Source organism: Camelus bactrianus, chromosome 24 (genome assembly GCF_048773025.1).
Source record: "Camelus bactrianus isolate YW-2024 breed Bactrian camel chromosome 24, ASM4877302v1, whole genome shotgun sequence".
Taxonomy (NCBI): domain Eukaryota; kingdom Metazoa; phylum Chordata; class Mammalia; order Artiodactyla; family Camelidae; genus Camelus; species Camelus bactrianus.
In genome coordinates, this window is record NC_133562.1 from 2,024,774 (window position 1) to 2,045,342 (window position 20,569).

Genomic DNA, 20,569 nt, shown 5'->3' on the forward strand with positions numbered 1-20,569 from the left:
CGCTCACGCCAGTTACCCTACACAGGTTTCCCCTTCTGCACACCTGTAACTCACCTATCCTCTTCTTCAGCCAGCCACCTCACAGGCTATTTTACCACAAAGATGAAAGATTCTGCTTCAACGTCCCTCTAAATTAAAATACCATGAGCCCCACACCAACCAGAATGGCAGCGGTGCTAAGGGCCTGATACCACGGCATAACTGGGGCCCTCAGACACTGCTGGTGGGCTGTCCACTGGAACGGCCGCTCCGGGAATGTTCTGCAGCATCTACTGAGGCTGAAGCGAGCCTGGCCTGTGAGCCAGCGATTCCACTCCCAGGAACACACGACAGACATGCAGAACCATGTACGGTGACGTGATGGAAGCACTGTCCCTGACAGTCAGACACTGGAAACAACCCAGATGACCAGCAGCGGTAGAGGGGAACAATGAATTCCAGTCTGTCAGTGCGATGAGACAAAATCCAGCAAGAAAAACAAACCAACCGCTGCCACACGGAAAACCAGGAGGAATCCAGCCAACACAACAGTGGGCAAAAGAAACCACACACAAACAGAAATCTACTTCCATGGACGAAATCCCAAAATCAGGTGGACTCCCTCTGAAGGGGCAGTGACGGGATTTCAGGGTGCTGCGAAGGCCCTCCACCTGCAGCCTCGGGCTAATCCCGCGGCGCGGCCGCTCTGTGCTGACTCGGCAGGCGGCACACCACTTGTGCCTTCTATCCGCACGCTATGCTTCAAGGAGAAATCAACTGAAAGATACCATGCAACTCAAAATAAGGCAATACTTAACTCACCTGATTTGCTTTTAACAACTGAAAAGCTATGTCTAGGCAGGTCACCCTCCCTACAGAACAAGAATCATAAATGGAACGCATCGTGGCATTTGCTTAAGACACGTGAATACATACTTTTCTCAGTTCCAATAAAGTGTGCCCCAGCTGGCCCACACAGCCTCGCCAACACAGCAAGATTCTACAAGGACAAAACTCGCTGTCTACTTTTCATACATTATTTTAAATGATCTGTTTACGAAACTTCCAGCAGAAATCTTTACCATTTCCAGAAATTCGTTATTTCTATTTGTGAGAGTAAGACCCTAAAATGCAAAAACTGAGACCCAGAAAAATTAAGAAAATATAACACAGGAGTCTTTGACTGGATTTGTTTCTATAGCAGAGCAGGCACCTGTGACGAGAGGTTTACCTAAAACAGAGCCACAGCAAGGAGAAAACGACACTTACTCCTTTTTTCCTTTTTCTTAAATTTCCCTTTTTTCTTCCCATGGTCCTTCTCGTCATCGGACACGATGTCAGGAGGCTCGTGGAGGCCGTCGTGGGGAGGCGAGGGCTCGCCCGTGCGGTAGAGGCCGGGGAACTTGGTGGGGCTGATCTCCTCCGAGCTGGGGGTGCGGGGGAGCCCTCCGCTGTGCTCTGCCCTGCGGTGTTCGCTGGGGCTGCTGGTCGGGGGCAGGAAGCACTCGGTCATGCTGCCACCGGGACAGACCGTGCGGGGGCTTGTCTGTTACCTGTCCATCTCACCTGCACGGGGACAGAGAGCGTCACGTCACCCGACAGGGCCACGCACAAGAGCACCAGACACACACGACACGCAATCCATCCCACGTTTACACATCAGAAACATTCTTCACAACCCCCTATAAAAGGGCTCTTTCATTCCGCCACCTCCAGTTACGTTCGGCATCACACGCTTTGGGTCTCAGAGAGTTGGAAACGCTGGATCTCCAAGTATTAAAAAGACGAACCAAATGAAAATTAGAGTTCTCAAAGTAGAACACAGAGTCCTCTCTAACAAGAACCCACCATTGAAAGGGGCTTCGTTCCGATTGCTTTCCAACATAAAATCTTAATTTTTTTTAAAGTTATGACCAAACAATGGTGAATAATAAATTAAGAAGGCTATTTCTACAACTACACATGAAGAGTTCAGCATCATAACTGAAATCTACAACAGAGTTAAGGTGATCAGCGTCCTGGCTCACGCAACGACAGGCCACACTAGCTGCAGCAGAGCCCTGCGCTGGACAGCTCATGGCTGAGGACAGCTACTTCATCTCGCACTGGAGCTGTGCTGGAGGAAACAAAGGACCCCTCATTTGCTCAATCCTACAATACACACAAAATAGACTGGACACTCAAAGGACAAATGTAAGAAGAGGTCAAGATTTGTTCGCATTTTTTTCCTCATTAGACGGATGGTACATGGTCTAAGTATGTCTAAGCTATGTCCAAAGTCACTTGGAATTATTCTTCATCCTCTTTCATGTCTTTGTGATATTCATTAGAAAAACTATTAGAATCACTTGTTTCTGTTTACACTCACTTTTAAGTTTGCAGCTTTAAGAATCCAGAAGCACGAGTGACAAGACTGATAAATCTGACCGTAAACAAAGTCTAAAGACAAGCAAATGTGAAAAAAGTTTGTAAACTGTGACAGCTGATTTCTTTAAAAAGTACTCTCACACATCAATGAAAACAGAAACAAATCAAGAGAACTACACAAAGAATGTGAAGCAGTTCATAGAAAAATGACTAATATCCATATGAAAATAAGGTTCAGGTACACCTACAATTTTAAAAACAGAAATTAAAACAATCAGTCACCATTTTCCCAACATCATTCTGGCAAAGAACAAAGAAGGCGTACGGCACCCAGTGCTGTGAGGACGTGAGCAAACAGGTGCCTGGAGAAAACCTGCCAACAGCAGAAGCACAGACCAGCACAAGCACAGGCTTTTCTGAAAACCATTTTGGTAATATCTATGGAAGTTCCAAGTGTGTCTCTCGGAGCGAGGAATTCCTCTTTTTAGAACCTTATCCTCCTGATACACTTTTACATGCATTCAAAGTTGCACACCTGAAAATACCGATTTTAGCGCTGTGAAAGCAAAACCAAAACCACCTAAGTGGCTACCAAAAGAAGATCAGGTAAATCATGACTTATCCAAATACTGGAACATGAAGTCACACGGGCGATTTCTGAAATAGCCGACCGCAGCTCACCCTTGGGAGCTGTGAAAGACGAGGGAGAGGAAGATGTTTTTATTTCTTACTTTACCCCTTCACGCAGTCTGAGCCTCACCATGCCTGTTTTTATTGCTTTTATTACTATTATCACTGCTGGCCTGACTGCCCTGGCGCCCGTGACGGATGAGGCCCCAGCAGAGGATGAGGACCCGGAAACCCCGTGCTGCCCAGGGACAGAGCTTCCAGCCCTGGGGAGCCACAGCAAGCCTGAACTTCACCGAATGAAGGGGCAGAAGAGAGAGGCCTCAAACAGTCCACTGCGAATTTAAGCATAAATAGGCCAAGGTAAAACAATGAACAACGAGAAGTTCCTGCTTCTGAGGCAAGAGGACAACGGATGTAAATCTGCAAGCACTTAGGAGGGAACACTCACCCCTGTGCCTCCCAGGAGGCACAAAGAAAAGTCCTGGATTCTTCAGATTAAAAAACAACAACAACAACAGATGGACAGGCTGAAGGCAGACAGGTCAGGGACTCGGGCCCAAGGGCCAGCACGGTTCCCGGACTTCTGTCTGCCTCTACACCGCACACTCGGAGCAGAGGAGGCCGAAACAATGATGGGTGCAAAGGTGGTGACAAAGCCTGCTCTCTGCAGCCTGCGGGCCGGGGGCCTGCCCTGCAGGACAGAGAGCTTCTGGATGATAATGGTCCACTCCAGCCAGACACACAGGAGAGCAGTCCAGGCAGGCCGGCACTGGAGTCAGGACAGACAGGCCAGAGGGACAGACAGATCAGAGGGACAAAACAGAAAACTCAAAGAGACTTCCATGGACAGTCAGCTGAACGGCAGCAAAGGCTCCAAAGGGACTCACGGGGGAGGAAGGTCTTCGACAAGGGGAGACGGATGACCACACAGGAAACAGGGCGGGGCAGCCCCTCGCGTCACCCACAAAACATAACTCATGACACGTCACAGACACAAGACAGCTAAAACCCGTAAAGCTTCTAAAACAAAACATCTTTGAGCCCTTGGGCGAAGATTTTCCCAGACAGAACCAGAAAACATTAACTAATTAACTATAAAATTAAAAACTGACAAATTGGACTTTTGTATCCAAAGTAAAAACTTCTGCATCAAAAGACATCGTGAAGAAAATGAACAGTGAAGGCAAAGACTTGGAGAACACATTTACTGTGTGCGTATCTCACAAAGACACCCAGAATGCATGAAGAACGCCTGCAACTCAGCAACAGACAGGCCAAAACGAAAATGGGCCAAAGAGTTGAGCAAACAATTTACAAAGGAAAATATATGACTGGTTAATAAGCCCAGAAAAAAGCTCCACATCAAAGAAAAACATCAAAGAAATGGAAATTAAAACCACAATGAGCTATCAATGCGACACCATCTAGAACAGCTAAAATTTAACCAGAACTACAATTCCTAACATTTAACCACTTTGGAAAAGTATGTGGCAGTTCTTTCAGTCAAACCCTTAACATTTGACCCAGCAATTCCTCTCCTGAGTATTCACCCAAGAAATGGAAACATATATTCACAAAAAGCCATGACTAGAGTAACTTTATTCATAACAGATAAAAACTAGGAACACCTACATTTCCAGCAACGAGACTGGATAAACATACATGCACGTAAAAGGAACAAACTACTCAGACACAACCAAGCCAGTGAACTTAAAAGACAGCACAGCAGACACAGGGGATTACAGAATATGTGCTGCTGTCTACATGATGTTCTCCAACAGGCAGACTCATCTCTGTCCAAACAATGCAGACCTGGGGCTGCGGGGTGGGGAAGCGGCAGGGACCGAGACAGAACCGGCCGGGTTGATGGCGCTGTTCTGTATCTTGACAGGCATGCGGGCCACATGTATGTAGAAATTTGTTAAAACTTTTTTTTAAATTGAAATACAGTCAACATACAATATTATGTTAGTTTCAGGTGAACAGTCACATACACTGTGAAATGATGACCGTGACAAGCCTAGTGACCATCTGCCCTGGAAGTTACTTCACTATCACTGACCATATTCATACCGCAAGCTCCACCCCCGCGGCTGGTTTTTTTCACAACAGGAGCTCCGTGCCTCTTAATCCCCTTCACCTATTTCACCCACACCCACCCACCTCCCTTCTGGCAGCCACCCATGTGTTCTCTGTATCTATGAGTCTAATCTTCATTTTGTTTTGTTTTTTTTAGATTCTACATGTAACTGAGATCATATAGTATCTGTCTTTCTCTGACTTACTTCACTTAGCATAATGCCCTCTAGATCCTCCCATGTTGTCAAAAAAAAAAAAAAAACCCACTAAGCCGTGCCTATCACTGAACATAAATTATACCTCAGTAAACCCCCTCAGACTGGGGGGAAAGCCACAGATGCTATATGGAGATGATCGTGAGCCTTTAAAAAACGCAAACCCGCCTTTTCAAGTGCTGCTACTCCCACCTCTACCATCAGCATCCCACCAGCCCAGACCCAGAATCACTACATCGGGAATGTCCACTTCCAGTCTCTCCCGACTGAAAGCCTGCGGCTGGCACCAGCGCAAAACTTCTCTCCAGAGAGAACTGAAGGTAAAAAATGTTACTTCCAGAATATCTAACAAAAAGTATTAAAAGTATAAAGCAATAACCATACATTTAGAATTTTACTTTAGAACCCCCAAAATTATACATTTGAAACAATATTTCATGTAAAAAGAACAGTTATGACAGCTAAAACTGAGGTAAAGCAACAACAAAAAACCTTCATAAAACTAGACTCATACTTAACTAAACAAGGGCTTAAAAACATTCACCCCTCCAAAGAACTAGGATATACACTGTTCTTAAAATAGTCTTTCCTGTTCACGTACCCTATTAGTCAGCGCATATAGGGAGAATCACTCACCCATGCAAAAGGACAAAGCAATGTAAGCCGGGAAGACAGACAGATTACTAAACCAAAGTCTCCTGAAATGAGCTTTTGAGGATGACTCCAATGATTTAGTAAACTTGATCATATCTACACAGAAAAAGGTCTTTTCCAGAAAACAAACAGTGTGCTTCACTAACTTACAAGGTAAGCAAAATCAGTATTTTGTAAATGGTCTCTATTAATAAAACCATGCTAAAATTCACTAGAAGCAGCTCTCCCTCATTCTTATGTTTTTTGAAAATAACCTGTAAATCAGGGGGGAGGGTGTAGCTCAGTGGTAGAGCACATGCTCTGTTTAGCACACACGAAGTCCTGGGTGCAACCCCCAGCACCTCCTCTAAGAATAAACACATAAGTAAACCTAATTCTCTCTGCCAAAAAAAAAAAAAAAAAAGAAAGAAAATTAAAATTTAAAAAATCTGTAAATTAAAAGTCTCTAACCTAAATCTGTACAAGGGAATCCAAATACTGACTCATGAATTCGTTCCCTACTGAACACTACCCAGTATTAACCTAGGATTCGGGAATGGCCAATTTTGTAAGCAGTATTTGCATGCACAATACATTCTTGTTTTCCAAATGGTGTGGAAAGAAATTTTCTCAGCCTTAAAGAACAAGAGCATGTAGATCACAGGGGAACACTGAGCGCCCACACGATGGATGCAGAGGCCTAGGTGTACATGGAGTTCAGAGCACGAGGGGACAGGAAGATGATCTTGAAAGACCCCCGCTGGGCGGGGACCAGGGCAGACATACAAGGGAGCACGGTCAACATGCCAGCAGGAACACTGGACACTCAAAGACACGAAAGGACTATCTTCAAAACTCTGAAAACTAGTTCCAATGACCATTCAAGCGCATGGGGGGAATAAAGGCTTCCAGATGCACAGTGACCAGGAAGGAACTTCCACATGTTTTCCCCAGCGTCCTCACGGGCACAGACAAGCCCAGGGACAGCAGGTCTGTGACCAGCCGGTGACATGCCCAGCGAGCCGGCAGGAAGAGGGGCTCCAAGGGCAGTGCGAGTCGCAGGCGCCTGACCACACGGAGGGAACGGTAGGATGCAGGGGAGAGCCATGGGGTAAATCCGGCATGGGAGCAGAGTACAAACGCAGATAAACACACAAGATAACCGTCAACTCAAAGCAGAAGAGAAAGGTAGATGAGAAAATGAAGTGTGATCTCCGGCCGGCTCAGCAGTCCACGCTATTTGTCTAACTGTCACAAGGAAACCCAGGCCCCCGAGTCCATTACACGCTGTGCGGGCACACACGCCAGGGGCCAGGGGCCCGGGAGGGCCTGGGAGACCTAAACCCTCATCCGCTCCAACACCTGGTTACCAGACACTGACAAACACTGGCATCTAAACAAACAGCAGTTCAAGTCCATTACTTAGAAATAAGGAAAGAAACACCAAGACAAAGCGCTAAAAGGAAAAAACTATGACAGACAGGTGCAGGCATGGGGCAGGGAGCAGCGTTTGGCACTGTAAGTCTCTTAGTCCTGGGCGGGGGTCCCCGAGCCCAGCCCCAGGGTCAGAGTCTTGAGAAGGACTCACTAAACCAGCGCACAGTCATGCTCATGGCTGAGACTCATCACAGTCACAGGACACAAAAGGCACACGGGGCGAATGCCAGAGGGGACCAGGCACAAGCTCCCCAAGGCCCTCTGGCAGTGCAGCCGCAGGGACACTGTGGGCCAGGCAGCCTCTCAGACTCGGAGCCCCAGGTCCTGGCAGAGCCTGGCCACCGGAGCACACTCAGTGGAGCGGGGCCCTGAACCCCAGGCTCCCGGACAGGAAGCAGGGGCTGGGTGCAAACCACACTGTGCACAGAGACTTCCAGCGCAGTGAGCCACTCCTCCCGCTCAGGGCAAGTTTTACATCCTGCAGGGAACTTTACCAGTCCAGGGATTTTGCTTAGAACACGATCACTATGCAAGAAAGAAATTTTCTAAGTTTATAAACTGAGATAGGACAGAAATAGGCCTTCAGACGAGGCCAGTAAGGTTTAGAGGGTTTCACATCGTCCACAGTGAAATCCCGGACGTCACCACGTGTGCGAGGTTTACGGCCTGTGCCCTGTACGCAAACCAGTATTCCCACGTACGGGACCGACGACAACCTCTCACGCACACCCCCAGACCAACTGCCAGCCCGCTCAGCTGTTACATAATCAGTCCTTCCCAGTCTTCTAACAGGTGTTCAGGCCTGGACTTTAACAGAGATTTTACTTTTTTTTTTTTTTTTTTTTAGTTGAAGTATAGTCAGTTGACAATGTTGCTTCTATTTCTGGTGCACAGCATCACGTTTCAGTCATACGTACACATACATATATTCCTTTTCATATTCTTTTTCTTTATAGGTTTCTGCAAGGTATTGAACATAGTTCCCTTGCTGTACAGCAGAAACTTAACTATTTTATATACAGTAATATGAATCTGCACATTAGAGATTTTATTCTTGAGTTATCTGTTCCTTCTTAAATCTCATCAGTCAAACTTAGGCTTTATTTCAGTTTCTCCCCTACCCGAAGCTGCCTATTCAAACTCTGAATTAGCGTCCGATATGCCACTCACAGGAACGTACTGAATGACAGTGATTTAATGTTTTCCATCAGTGTCACTGATTAACACAGTATGCCTAAGACAAGATATGTGTGTAAAACTGGTTTAAAAGATGTGACATTCCAAAGTTCATCATAATGAATATGCGTGTATGGATGACTTTTTAATGCTGACAACAACCGTTACAGGACTAGTAACAAGAAAACAGAAAAGCTCACAAGTTATTCGAGGAAACGGATATAATGCAGTATGTGAAGTCAACGCCGGATGAAACAAGTGTGAGGAGTGCAGCTCTGTCCATCACTCAGAGTGAACGTTCAGACTCCGGGGGTCAGCGTGTCCGGGGCTGGAAAGTGAGCAGCCAAAACACACAGGATGCAGCAGCCAGAAGCCAGCCCGCCTCCCGCCCGCGGGGAGAAAGGCCAGGGAGGGCACGGTTCAGCCCGACACCCAGCTGCCCCACCCAAAGCGTGTGTACATGTAGCAAGTACGGGAGGAGAGCCCACCCTGCCTTTAAACAAAATCAAAAGTGCTATCATCAGCAGCCAATCTAACATGGAGGACCGAAAAAAGAAAAATCACAGTAAGTATGTGGTACTTAACAGAACAACAGCACATTTTAAAAGTAATGGCATATCCTTTGGCTGGAGGGGAGGACAGTGTCTTTCCGACGGCATTTCATACTCATATACTCTGTTCTCAGGGAGATCTTACACCAGAACTAGGGCGGGGGCGAGACCAACAAAGGTTATTTAATAATTTTAAAAATGCACACCACCGCTCACAACAGAGACAGGGTGAAGTACGTGGTCCATGGGTCCCAGTGTGCTGAGGCCCCTGGAGCGCTGTGAAAAAGCTCCTCCGGGCTCCCGGGGCAGCAGAAATTTGAGGGGAGACAGAGCAGTCCTCAGTATCTGTCAGACACCATGCAAAAAACCACCAGCTGGAAGAGGATCAGCTTCAACGGCAGACGGTGCACATTTCCTTTGAACAACATACTTCTGTGAGGCTGGGTTTTCTCGGGAAGCTGTGATTTAAAAGAAAAAAATCAACATGGTACAAGAAATAAGGGTGGTGATGTCCAATCTGACTGCAAAGTATTGTCAAGTTGTGCAGTGTCCAGCAGGTGCATACAGAACATTAACTTTCGTTATTTAAGAGTGAAATAAAATATTATTTTCTCTTTCAACCTACGTGTATTATTTTTTCACATGGCTACTAAATTGCCAAGACGTAAATGTATTAAGTTGTGTGAACCTAATAATGTAACACAGCATACTACTGAGCATTACCGTTGGGCTGACGCCAGGTCTAAGAGCAGGATGTGTACAAGATGATGCCAAAATATTGTGTCAAAAGAAAGACGTTATTTAGATAAACAAGTTCATACTGTATAGCACAGGAAACTATACTCAATACCTTGTAGTAACTTATGAATAAGAAAATGAAAATAAATATATGTATGTTCATGTTATGACTGAAGCACTGTGTGTACACCAGAGATTGACAAAACACTGTAAACTGACCATACTTCAATAAAAAAAAAATATACAGACAGAAAAAAGAGGAGTTATGAAAGATGCTTGGAGTCAAGTCAAAAGGACTCAGAAGTCAACTAGAAGAAGGTCCCACTGGCCAAAGATGGGACCATATGAACGCCAATAAAATTAGTTAACTGCCATGAACTAAATTACCAAGTATATTTAAATCCGTGCGTTCACAATGATACTCAAAAGTAAAATTCATTGGTCATTTTGGAGGGCACTAGAGAACCATCTCATTATTTGGAGTAACTGGTAAATAAAGGAGGGCAAAAGCATTTGCCCTGAATTTCCTATACAAAGTGTTAAGCCAAGTTTCTTTTTATCAAAATATTCTAGCTAATAAATAAAGAAACAAAAGACTATCATCACTCAATAGGCAATTTAAAAATAGATGCTGGCAATAATGATCAATGGCTGCTAACATCACACACACAGGAGAGAAAAATCACACCAGCTTTGCAAAAATCAACAAACGAATCAAACCTTAATCTGAGTAAGCCTTAAAATCTACAGGACATACAACTTAGTTTCTTTAGTTAATGCTTTGCAAAAAAAGAAGGGGGAACAAAGAAGAGTGGGAGGGTGAAGATAAAAATTAAAGAGACTTCTAGTCTGTCCCTTTCGACCCCTCTCCCCCCCACCCCCGGCAACCACAAGTTTGTATTCTATGTCTGAGTCTCTGTTCGAAATTTGTAGATAATGACAGGCATGTGTAGAACAGACAAACAAGATTATACTTCACAGCACATGGAAATATATACAAGATCTTGTGGCAGCTCCCAGCGAAAAAGAATGCGACAATGAATATCAGTATGTTTATGTATAACTGAAAAATTGTGCTCTACACTGGCAACTGACACAACATTGTAAACTGACTATAACTCAATAAAAAAATAAAATTTTTTAAAAAAGAAAAAAATCATCACTACATACACCTTAAACTTATACAGTGCTGTATGTCAATTATATCAATAAAAGTGGAAGAAAAAATAAAATTAAATAAATAAAATTAAAAACATATTTTAAAAAATTAAAGAGACGTAAGAACAAGAATGAGAAGACAAGCCACAGACCAGGAGAAAGTATTTGTAAAAGACCCATCAGATACAGGACTGTTATCCAAAATGCACAAACAACTCTCAAAACTCAACAGTAAGAAAACAAACAAACCAATTTTAAAATGGACAAAAGACCAGAACAGACGCCTCACCAAAATAGACACACAAACCACAAACAAGCACCGGAAAAGATGCACCGCATCATGTCACCAGGGAACTGCAAATTAAAACAACGGTGACCATGATTAAAATAAATCTGGATTTTTTAAAAATCCCGTATGCATGCTGACATATGTTAACTATATGTATTGTGATTGCTTCATAATATATGCAAATATAGAATCATCATGCTGCACACCTGACCAATATAACGTTATATGTCAATTATACTTCAATTTTTTTTAAAAGTGACCTTAAAAAAGAAATGAGATACCACTGTACGCCTGTTAGAATGGCCAAAATCCACAACACTGACAACACCAAACGCTGGCAAGGATGTGGGGCCACAGGAACTCTCACCCAGTGCTGGTGGTGCGGCCGCTTTGGAATACAGTTTGGCAGCTTCTTATGAAACTAATTGTACTTTTACCATACAATCCAGCAATCATATCTGTGGCACTTTTGATATTTGCCCAAATCAGCTGAGAACTTAGGTACATACAAAAACCTACACATGGATGTTTACAGCAGCTACCTTTAGGATTACATTTATTCACGGTTGCCAAAACTTAGAAGCAACCAAGGTGTCCTCTGGTAGGTAAATGGACAAATAAACTGTGTTAGAGTTCAGACAGTGGAATATTATTCAGCACTAAAAAGAAATAAGCTACCAAACCACGAAAAGCCATGGAGAAAACTTAAATGCATGCTACTAAGTAAAAGAAGCCAACCTGAAAAGGCTACTGACTGTACGACTCCAACTATATGACATTCTGGGAAAAGCAAAACTGTGGAGAGTAAAGAAGATCGGTGGTTCAGGGGCCGGGGGAGGGGAAGGGGGAGGGATGAACAGGCAGAACACAGAGTATTTGGGGGCAGTGAAAACACTGTATTATGACACCACAGTGATGGACACATGTCATCTGTCCAAAACACAGAATGTACAGCACCAAGCGTGAACTGTAATGTAAACTACAGACTTGGGTGACAACAATGTGTCACTGTCAGGTCCTCTCGTAATGACCATCCCATCTGGTGGGGGATGAGGGTAACAGGGGAGGCTGTGCACGTGGTGGACCGGGGGCATATGGAAACCTCTGTCCTTCCTTCCTATTTTGTTGTGAGCCTAAAACTGCTCTCAAAAAACAAAGTCTCAATTAAAAAAAAAAAAAGCCTGAGGAATCTAATGTCATAATATGCTTGTTTTCTTAAACTGTTAAACTTACTTGAAAACGGAGTACAGTGCCTGCTGCTTTGTAACCATTACCTTACTTGTGGGATGAAACAGACTTCAGTGAGCTTTTATTCAGTCTGTATCTACTTTCTTTTCCCCTAATTTTCCTAAGCACAAAGTCAACGTTGTAGATTCACTATTTCTGCTTTAGAAGGAACTGCTGAGAACTGCTAACATCTTCCACTTACGAATTTTCCTTAAGAAGCTTTCTTCCCAGGATGGGGGAGGGGAGCCTTTTTCTCCACAGTAGTTCCTTAACCAAATGGATTTATCTAAAGGCACCTCTCACTGGCAGGTTGGTGAAGGAGCTCCATTCGTAGAAAGATTAAGGAGGAAGTCCCAATCACACAGAAACAGTTTTTGTAACTGACAAACACACCCAATTTTTAAACCATGGCAATAGTATGCAGTTTTAGTCGCAACCTGTCACAATACCTGGCTCTCAATCTGCAGAGCTTTTGGATTAATTTTACCTGCAATTGATTAACGGTCATGCTTCATGACGTCATGGTATCAGCCCAGAAAGCCATTCGCGATGAGTTCTACTGGTATTTTTCTTTTCAATGACCTTTTGGGCAAAAGCTTCCCATCTGAGTATTCGTGCAGCCTTTCCAGGTGATAGGCTGGAAGGACTTCACTCAAATACACAGAGACAGGTGGAGTGTCTGGGTCACCGTCAGTGCACCATGCTTTTATAGTGTGACTGTTTAGGACAGAACGCACATGTGTTTATGCAGTCTTTGCTGGTACATGTATAAATCATCTCCGGACAGATATACAAGAAAATGTTTGGCTGTGATCTCTTCAGCATAACTTTAGCGGCTGAGGAAAACACAAGCATTCGACGTGCGTGTCACCCAGGGGCCCCATCCCCCAGTGAAGAAGCTGGGAACCACCTCGATGGGGAGGCAGCCAGGTGAAGAAGCTTGGGTGCCGTCACCCTTCACAGACCAGCTTCCTTCCCTGTGAAACGGACACTCCCATCCATCTGGCAAGCTGCTGCCCAGATTAAACCACACGGTGTTCCTGGCCTTCAGGAGGTACTCAGTAAACAGCAAGAATAATTATTAGTCAACATTTAATTGGGCCATTAACTGTACAAGAGCAAAAAAGCAACACTACAAAAATACCTGGACAAAAAACTTGAGATTTAATAAATTAGCCGCCCCATAAGTAGGAGTGTGAAAAAGGACCGGTTTTACTGCTTTTTCTTTCTTTGACTCCCATTTTTAAAGAAAGACCTTCAAAGCGTCACAGGTACATTTTTAAAAGACCGTAAACAAATGTAAGAGGCCAAGAAGAAACTTGGGGAAAAATACTAGCATTGGACAGGACAAATATTTTACAAAATTTTTTAAAAAGGAAAACAGGAAAATGGTAGAAGACATGAACTTGAAGTACACAAAGAATAGGGAACATAAAAGGTGCTCTCCCCCGCCCCCCAACTGGAACATAAAAGGTGCTCTTCCCCTACCACCAATTTCCTAAAGATGAACAAATATGAAATCCAACACTGGGGGGGGGGGGGTCTGAAGAGACACCTTCATACACTACTGGTAAAAGTGTAAAACGATACAGTTAAAAGGGCAAATTAGCAGCACCCATCAGTAATTAGTATTCTGACCGAGCAGGTCACTGTTAGAAACCCTATCTCCCAAATCACAGAAGTAAGCACAGCACTGCTTCTGACGGCCAAAAGCTCTTTATTATGTTGATCTCTACAAGCAGCTAAAAATTCTTTCGAGATAAAGCAAAGAACAAAGAGAAAATACTAACCCAACTATTCGCTGTCTACAAAAAATTCACCTGAACTGGAGTGACAGGGGCAGCCTAAAAATAAAGGAGTGGCAAACGGGGAGTGATGTTGGTAAAATGATGGCTGAAGGAACTCCCGAAGCCCACCCTCCATAGAAGCAACTAAAATCGGTCAGAACCAACTTTCTCACAACACTGGAAACAAACCAACGGCTTGCAGCCATCCAGGGAGCGCTTACTCAAGAAAAACAGCTGAATCTTCCTAAGAACATAGAGCTCTGTGGTATTTAACTCACTCTAGTCCCACCCTGGGCTTCCCGCATCAGTGGCCACCTGGAAAATAACAGCCCAGGTTCCAGCGCTCACAGCAGGATGACCTCAAGTCATCATTCCAGGCTCCCTTGTCTCCCGGAGGGCTGGGATCTCAGAACCCCTGGCTAACGCCCCCAGGGGCAGGCAGATGTCTTCCCGATGCTGCCTGAAGCCACAGGCAACACTAGGGCAAAGGCAAGGACCAAAAATCCTGAGAGCAAAGGCTGAGCAGTGAGGTGTTTGGGGGATAAGGACCAGAACAACGTCAACAAGCTGCTGGAAATCTAGGAGAAATGCGTGCGCCCAGGGCTATGACGTGCTCGGGAATTTTGCAGACAAAGAATTCTTGGTTGGCGTTTTTTTTTTTTTTCCCCCAGTATTTGGTGTCACCCCACTGCCTCTGGCGTCTATGGTTTCTGATGAGAATCAACTCTCACTATACTGAGGCCCCTTGTACTTGACAAGCCACTTCTCTCCTGCTACTTTCAAGACCCTCTCTTCGTCTTTAACCTAGTTGATTAAGATGTGTCCCAGATGGATCTCACTGTGTTTCTCCTGCCTGAGAACACCCTCCACGCTCACCTCTGGATGCCCTTAACCTCTGCGAGGCATGAAGGCTAAGACAGACTCAAAGTGGGTGTGTGCTGAAGGTACCCCCCCCCCCCCACAGATGCACAGCACGCTCTGAAAACACTGGAAGATGCTTTTGGCACCAAGTGTTTAAGGAAGTCTCTGTCCCATCTTTAGCTGAACACTCTGTTCTGTTGGCTTACTGGTCAGCTAGTGATGGGACATTAGCAGCCAAAAGAAGAAAACAGGAATGAACACAATGGAATACTATACAGTCATAAAAATAGTAAGATAATACCATTTGCAGCAACATGGATGGACCTGGAGATTGTCATACTAAGTGAAGTAAGCCAGAAAGAGAAAGAAAAATACCATATGAGACCATTTATATGTGGAATCTTAAAAAAAAAAAAAAGACAAATGAACTTATTTACAAAACAGAAACAGACTCATAGACATAGAAGAAAAACTACGGTTACCAGGGTGGCAGAGGGTGGGAAGGGATAAATTGGGAGTTAGAGATTTGCATACACTAACTAATACATATAAAATAGATAAAACAACTGTACAGCATACTGTACAGCACAGAGAACTATATTCAGTATCTTCTAGTAACTTACGGTGAAAAAGAATATGAAAACAAATATATGTCTATATATGACTGAAGCATTGTGCTGTACACCGGAAATTGACACAGCATTGTAAACTGACTATACTTCAATAAAAATATATTAAAATGCAACCAAGGAGGTGAAAGACTTATACACTGACAACTACAAACACTGCCGACAGAAACTAAAGTAAACCTAAGTAAATGGGAAAAAAACACACCTTCCTAATGGACTGGAAGACTCAGTATTATTAAGTTTTCTTGTAATTCACAGTGATCTATAGATTCAGGGCAAACTCTATCAAAATTTTAACAGCCTTTTTTGCAGAAATGGAAATCTGACCCTTAGTTTAATATGGAATTGCAACGGGCCCTGAATAGCCACAAAAAAGAAAGAAAGAAAGAGAACAAAGTTGGAAGACTCACACTCCCTGCTTTCAAAACCTACTACAGAACGAAGGGAACTGAAACGATGTGGCGCTGGCATAGGATAAACACACAGACTTACGCAACTGATGGGAGAGGCCGAAAATAAACCCGAACAGCCGCGGTCAACTGATTTTCAACCATGGCATCAAGACTACTCAATGGGGAAAGAATGATCTCTCCAACAGATGAGGACAGAACTATTAGGTTTCCACACACACAAAAACGGACCCCCATCTCACTAAGACCAAACACAAAAATTCACTCAAATGAATCAACACCTAAACATAGGAACTAAAACCATAAAACTCTTAGAAGAAAGCACAGTGTACATCTTCACCCTCGGATTTGGCAATGGGTTTTCAGACAGGACACCAAAATCATGAGTAACAAAAGAAAAAAACCGGCTAAACTGGTTCATCAAAATTGAAAACTTCTATACATCAGAGGGCATTATATCAAGAACATAAAAAGACTGCCCAGAGAATGGAAGAAAACATTTGCAGATCACATATACCGGTGAGGGTCCAGGACCCAGGATATACAAAGGAACTCTTACAACTCAGCAGAGACCAACAACCCAATTTTAAAGTAGGCAAAGGACTTGAACAGATATTTCTCCAAAGAAGGCACACAACTGCCCAACAAGCATCACCAGCCCCCAGAGAAACGCACATCAAACCCACAGTGAGACACCACCTCACACCCAGCAGCACAGCTAACATCTTAAAAACCAGAAAACAGCAAGTGTTGGTAAAGACTTGGAGAAATTAGAATCCTTACCCTGGAGAGTGAAACAGTACAACTGCTTTGGGAAACAGCCGGGCAACTCCTCAAATTGTTCAACGTAAAAGTCGCCATATGACTCTAGGTAAATACCCAGGAACAATGAAAACACGTACCTGCACAAAGGCTGGCCTAGGAATATTCACACCAGCATTATTCACAATAGCCACAAAGTAGAAACAACCTAAATGATCATCAACCCATGCACAGATAAACAAAATGTGGTGTAGCCAGACAGGGGGACAGTACTCAGCAATAAAAAGGAATGGAGCCCCACACATGCCACAATGTGGACGGACCCCCAAAACAACACACTAAGTCCAGGAAGTCGTTCACAAGTGATCACATATGCAACTCCACGTCCCTGAAATGTCCAGAACGGGCAGATCGGCAGAGATGGAAAGTGGCTGAGAGGTTGCTAGCGGGTGGGAGCGGGGGGAACGGGAGTAGCTGATGATGAATAAGAGGTAATGAAGATGTTCTAAAATTCATCTAGAGCTGGTTGTATGACTCTGAATGTACTAAAAACCACTGAATTGTATACTCTAAAAGGATCAACTTACGATACATGAATATCTCAATATGGCTGTTATAAGAAAAAAGCAGGCTCAAGTCTTTGCCAGGTTAAAAAAAAAAAATCCCTTAACGCTTGTCCCCCTCTGCTGGCACCTCCTCTGCTCCTCCTTCACAGCGAAGACGCGCTCATTTTTGAAATAATCTACCTGTGCTTTCTCCACGCCGACCTCCCATTAACTCACGTCAATCAAACTGAGCTCCGTCCTCAAATGGCAGCAATGACTAAATGCTACAAAACGGCTCTCACCGAGTTATCAAATTCAACAGTCTCCTAGGAAAACGTGTTTTACTCAAGTTCTCAAAGTATTTGGAGTATAGCTTCCTTCATTTTTCTTTTTTCTGAGGAGTCAGTTTTGAAGAACAGCTTCCTTTTGAAACAATCCCATTTGGGTTCCTACCATTTCATATGATTTCTTGACGTCTCTAAACACACAGAATTTCCCTTTTCAGTTCTTCTGCCTCCATCTGGCTTAAAATGCTGTTGTTCTCCAGGCTTATTTCCAGAACTACCTTCCATCACTCTATCCCTATGTCCTCGTCCCTAAATCCAAGGCTTTAGGCACCACCTACAGTACAGCCCCAAGACTGTCGGATCAAGACTTCCCCCTTGCACTCCAAACCCACACACCCAACTGTGCAGCAGACGTCTCCACCCGCATGTCTCTGGATAATGACGGCCCGGTGTATTCAAAAGCTACAGTACTGCTCCTCCCCAAATGTGCTCCTGTTCCTGAATTCCCTGTCTCATCATACTTCACTGTTATCTATTCAATCACCCAAGTTAAAATCCTAGTCATCTTATTCTATTATTTCTCTCTCACTCCCCAAATCCAACTGTCACTGAATCCTATTAATTCTACCTTCTAAATATTCGTGCTATTAACCTAGTCCTATATCTCCACTGACCCCACCTTAGTTTAGTCCCTTATCTGTCACCTCAATTACTACAAAAGTGCCTCACAGTCCTTCTGCATTCAGTCTTATCTTCTCTGCATCCCTTCTGAAATCTACACTCTACAACACCAGAATGATCTTTCTAAAATGAAAACCTTATCATGACTCTTTCCTGATTAAAACCCATAGTCTCTATTATTACCTGTAGGAAAAAACCTCCAGAATCCTTGGAACGGTGCATGATCCTGGAGGATCAATCTGTGCAGCCTCGCCTCTGGTACTCAGCACCACGACCCCCATGGGACAGCTGCAGGGAACAGGCTTCAGTCTTACAAGGCTCCCACGCTCCCTCTCATCAGGCCCAGCTTTCCCTTGGCCTCAATTTCCTTCCCCGTGACTTCTGCCTCAGCTGAGCCTAAGCCTTCTTTAAGTTTAACGACATGAAATATAAAGGACCTAATACAATGCTTCACACGAAACAAGGAGGTAAAACGGGTTGAGGAAGTCAGAAAGACAGACACCACACGGTATCACTTACCTGTGGAATCTTAAAAAATGGCACAAATGTACTTATTTACAAAACAGAAACACACTCACAGACATAGAAAACAAACTTATGGTTGCCAGAGAAGCAGAGGGGAGACAGATATAAATTGGGAGTTTGGGATTAGCAGATACAAACTACTATAGACAGAACACATAAACAGCAAGGTCCTACAACCAAGTATTGCACAGGGAACTATATTCAGTAGCTTGTAATAACCAATAACAAAAAAGAATATGAAAAAGAATATATGTGTATTATATGTATAACTGAATCACTTTGCTGTACACCTGAAATTAACACACCACTGTAAATCAACTAGACCTCAGTTAAATAAACTTTTTTAATGGGTTAGGCTGACTTAGGCCTCTCTTCTTCACTGTCTCAATGACTCCTGCTCACTTTCCAGATCAAGCGGAAACTACTTCCCCTGTCTACAAGACTATGCACAATTCAGCTTCTGCCCTCCTTCCCAGATGCACGACCTGCCACCACCCTAGACTCTCTGCCAGCTTCACCTGCAGATCCCACAACTCATTGCTAGTTCGGCCTCTGAACTTCTGCTCGCACTGTTCTCCCATCTAGACGCTGGTCCTTTCTGTGTTTGCATACTCTCCTGTATACACTTTTCCTTACCACCACCCCCTTCCTCAGTCTCTCCCTCTTCTCCCTTAAGAAACTGGCCACTATCTCCTTTGTACATCCATTGCACCCCCCATCCTTTCTCAAGTCAAAGCCAACTGAAAAACATACTGCCCATCCTTGCAGACAGCTCAAGAAAGAGAGAAAGTCTTACCACCCCAAAGACAGGGGCAGTGCCTTATCCATCTGTAAATTGTCTTCACAGTTCCTGCTACATGGAAATTCCTCTACACTAAATGATCTCATTTTTCCTTATTCCCCCCCCCAAATACTAACGTAAGTTCCCGGACGTTTTCTGAAAGAGCATAACTTCCAGGTTATGCTGTAGGCCCAGTTTCTCCTTGCCAAGCAAACCACGACGCAAAAACAAGTGTACGAAGTCAAGTGAATATGCACTTTCTGATACCACTTTTATTTTTTCTGAATTAGGGGAGAAACGGTCCCTGAAAGACCTAAAATGAGAAATACTGTTTTGAAGAGATGGTAAATTATGTCACATTGCTCCAAGATACTTTGAAGAATTAGTTCCTGACGGTGACTGTTAAACCAGCCCACCTCCCTGACATCTATGGGTCACTGTGAAAAGTGGAAACCCCTGCACCAACTTCTTCCCGCCTCTACACTTGCCAGTACAGTTTGTATAGCAATCACTCATTCTCAGGAAGACACTCAGAAAGGAATTATCACATCACCCAGACAATTCAAAAGGCAGAAAGTGAAGTTAACCTTTCTCATTCACAGGCCCATCTACTCACTTAGAAGTGCTGCTTCCAGGACCACCAAACCAGAAGGGGCCCTGCTCCTTGTCACTATTTGAATATTCCGTGAATAACTGCCAAGTATGAGGGAATGCAACCCAAAGTGCCGGCACTGGCACATGCCCACCCGACAAAAAAGCTCGGGGAAGCCTCCTAGGGAGGCTACCGGTGTGTTCAAGCGACTGGACGTCTTTCACCTGCAC

At 44.0% G+C, this 20,569-nt stretch overlaps 1 protein-coding gene across 6 annotated transcripts in view; it reads right to left on the reverse strand.

Moving 5' to 3' along the window:
* The window catches only part of RALBP1 (ralA binding protein 1), a 38,445-nt gene that overhangs the window by 16,698 nt on the left and 1,178 nt on the right, over positions 1–20,569 (reverse strand). For 3 of the 6 annotated variants that reach the window (XM_074352436.1, XM_074352431.1, XM_074352437.1), the window contains exon 2: positions 1,249–1,545. In XM_074352436.1, coding sequence (XP_074208537.1) covers positions 1,249–1,492 — 244 coding nt within the window. In that variant the 5' untranslated portion in view covers positions 1,493–1,545. Of the gene's footprint in view, positions 1–1,248; positions 1,546–8,716; positions 9,172–9,273; positions 9,526–20,569 lie in introns of those variants that run through there. The other 3 variants (XM_074352432.1, XM_074352434.1, XM_074352435.1) reach the window with 3 other exon arrangements.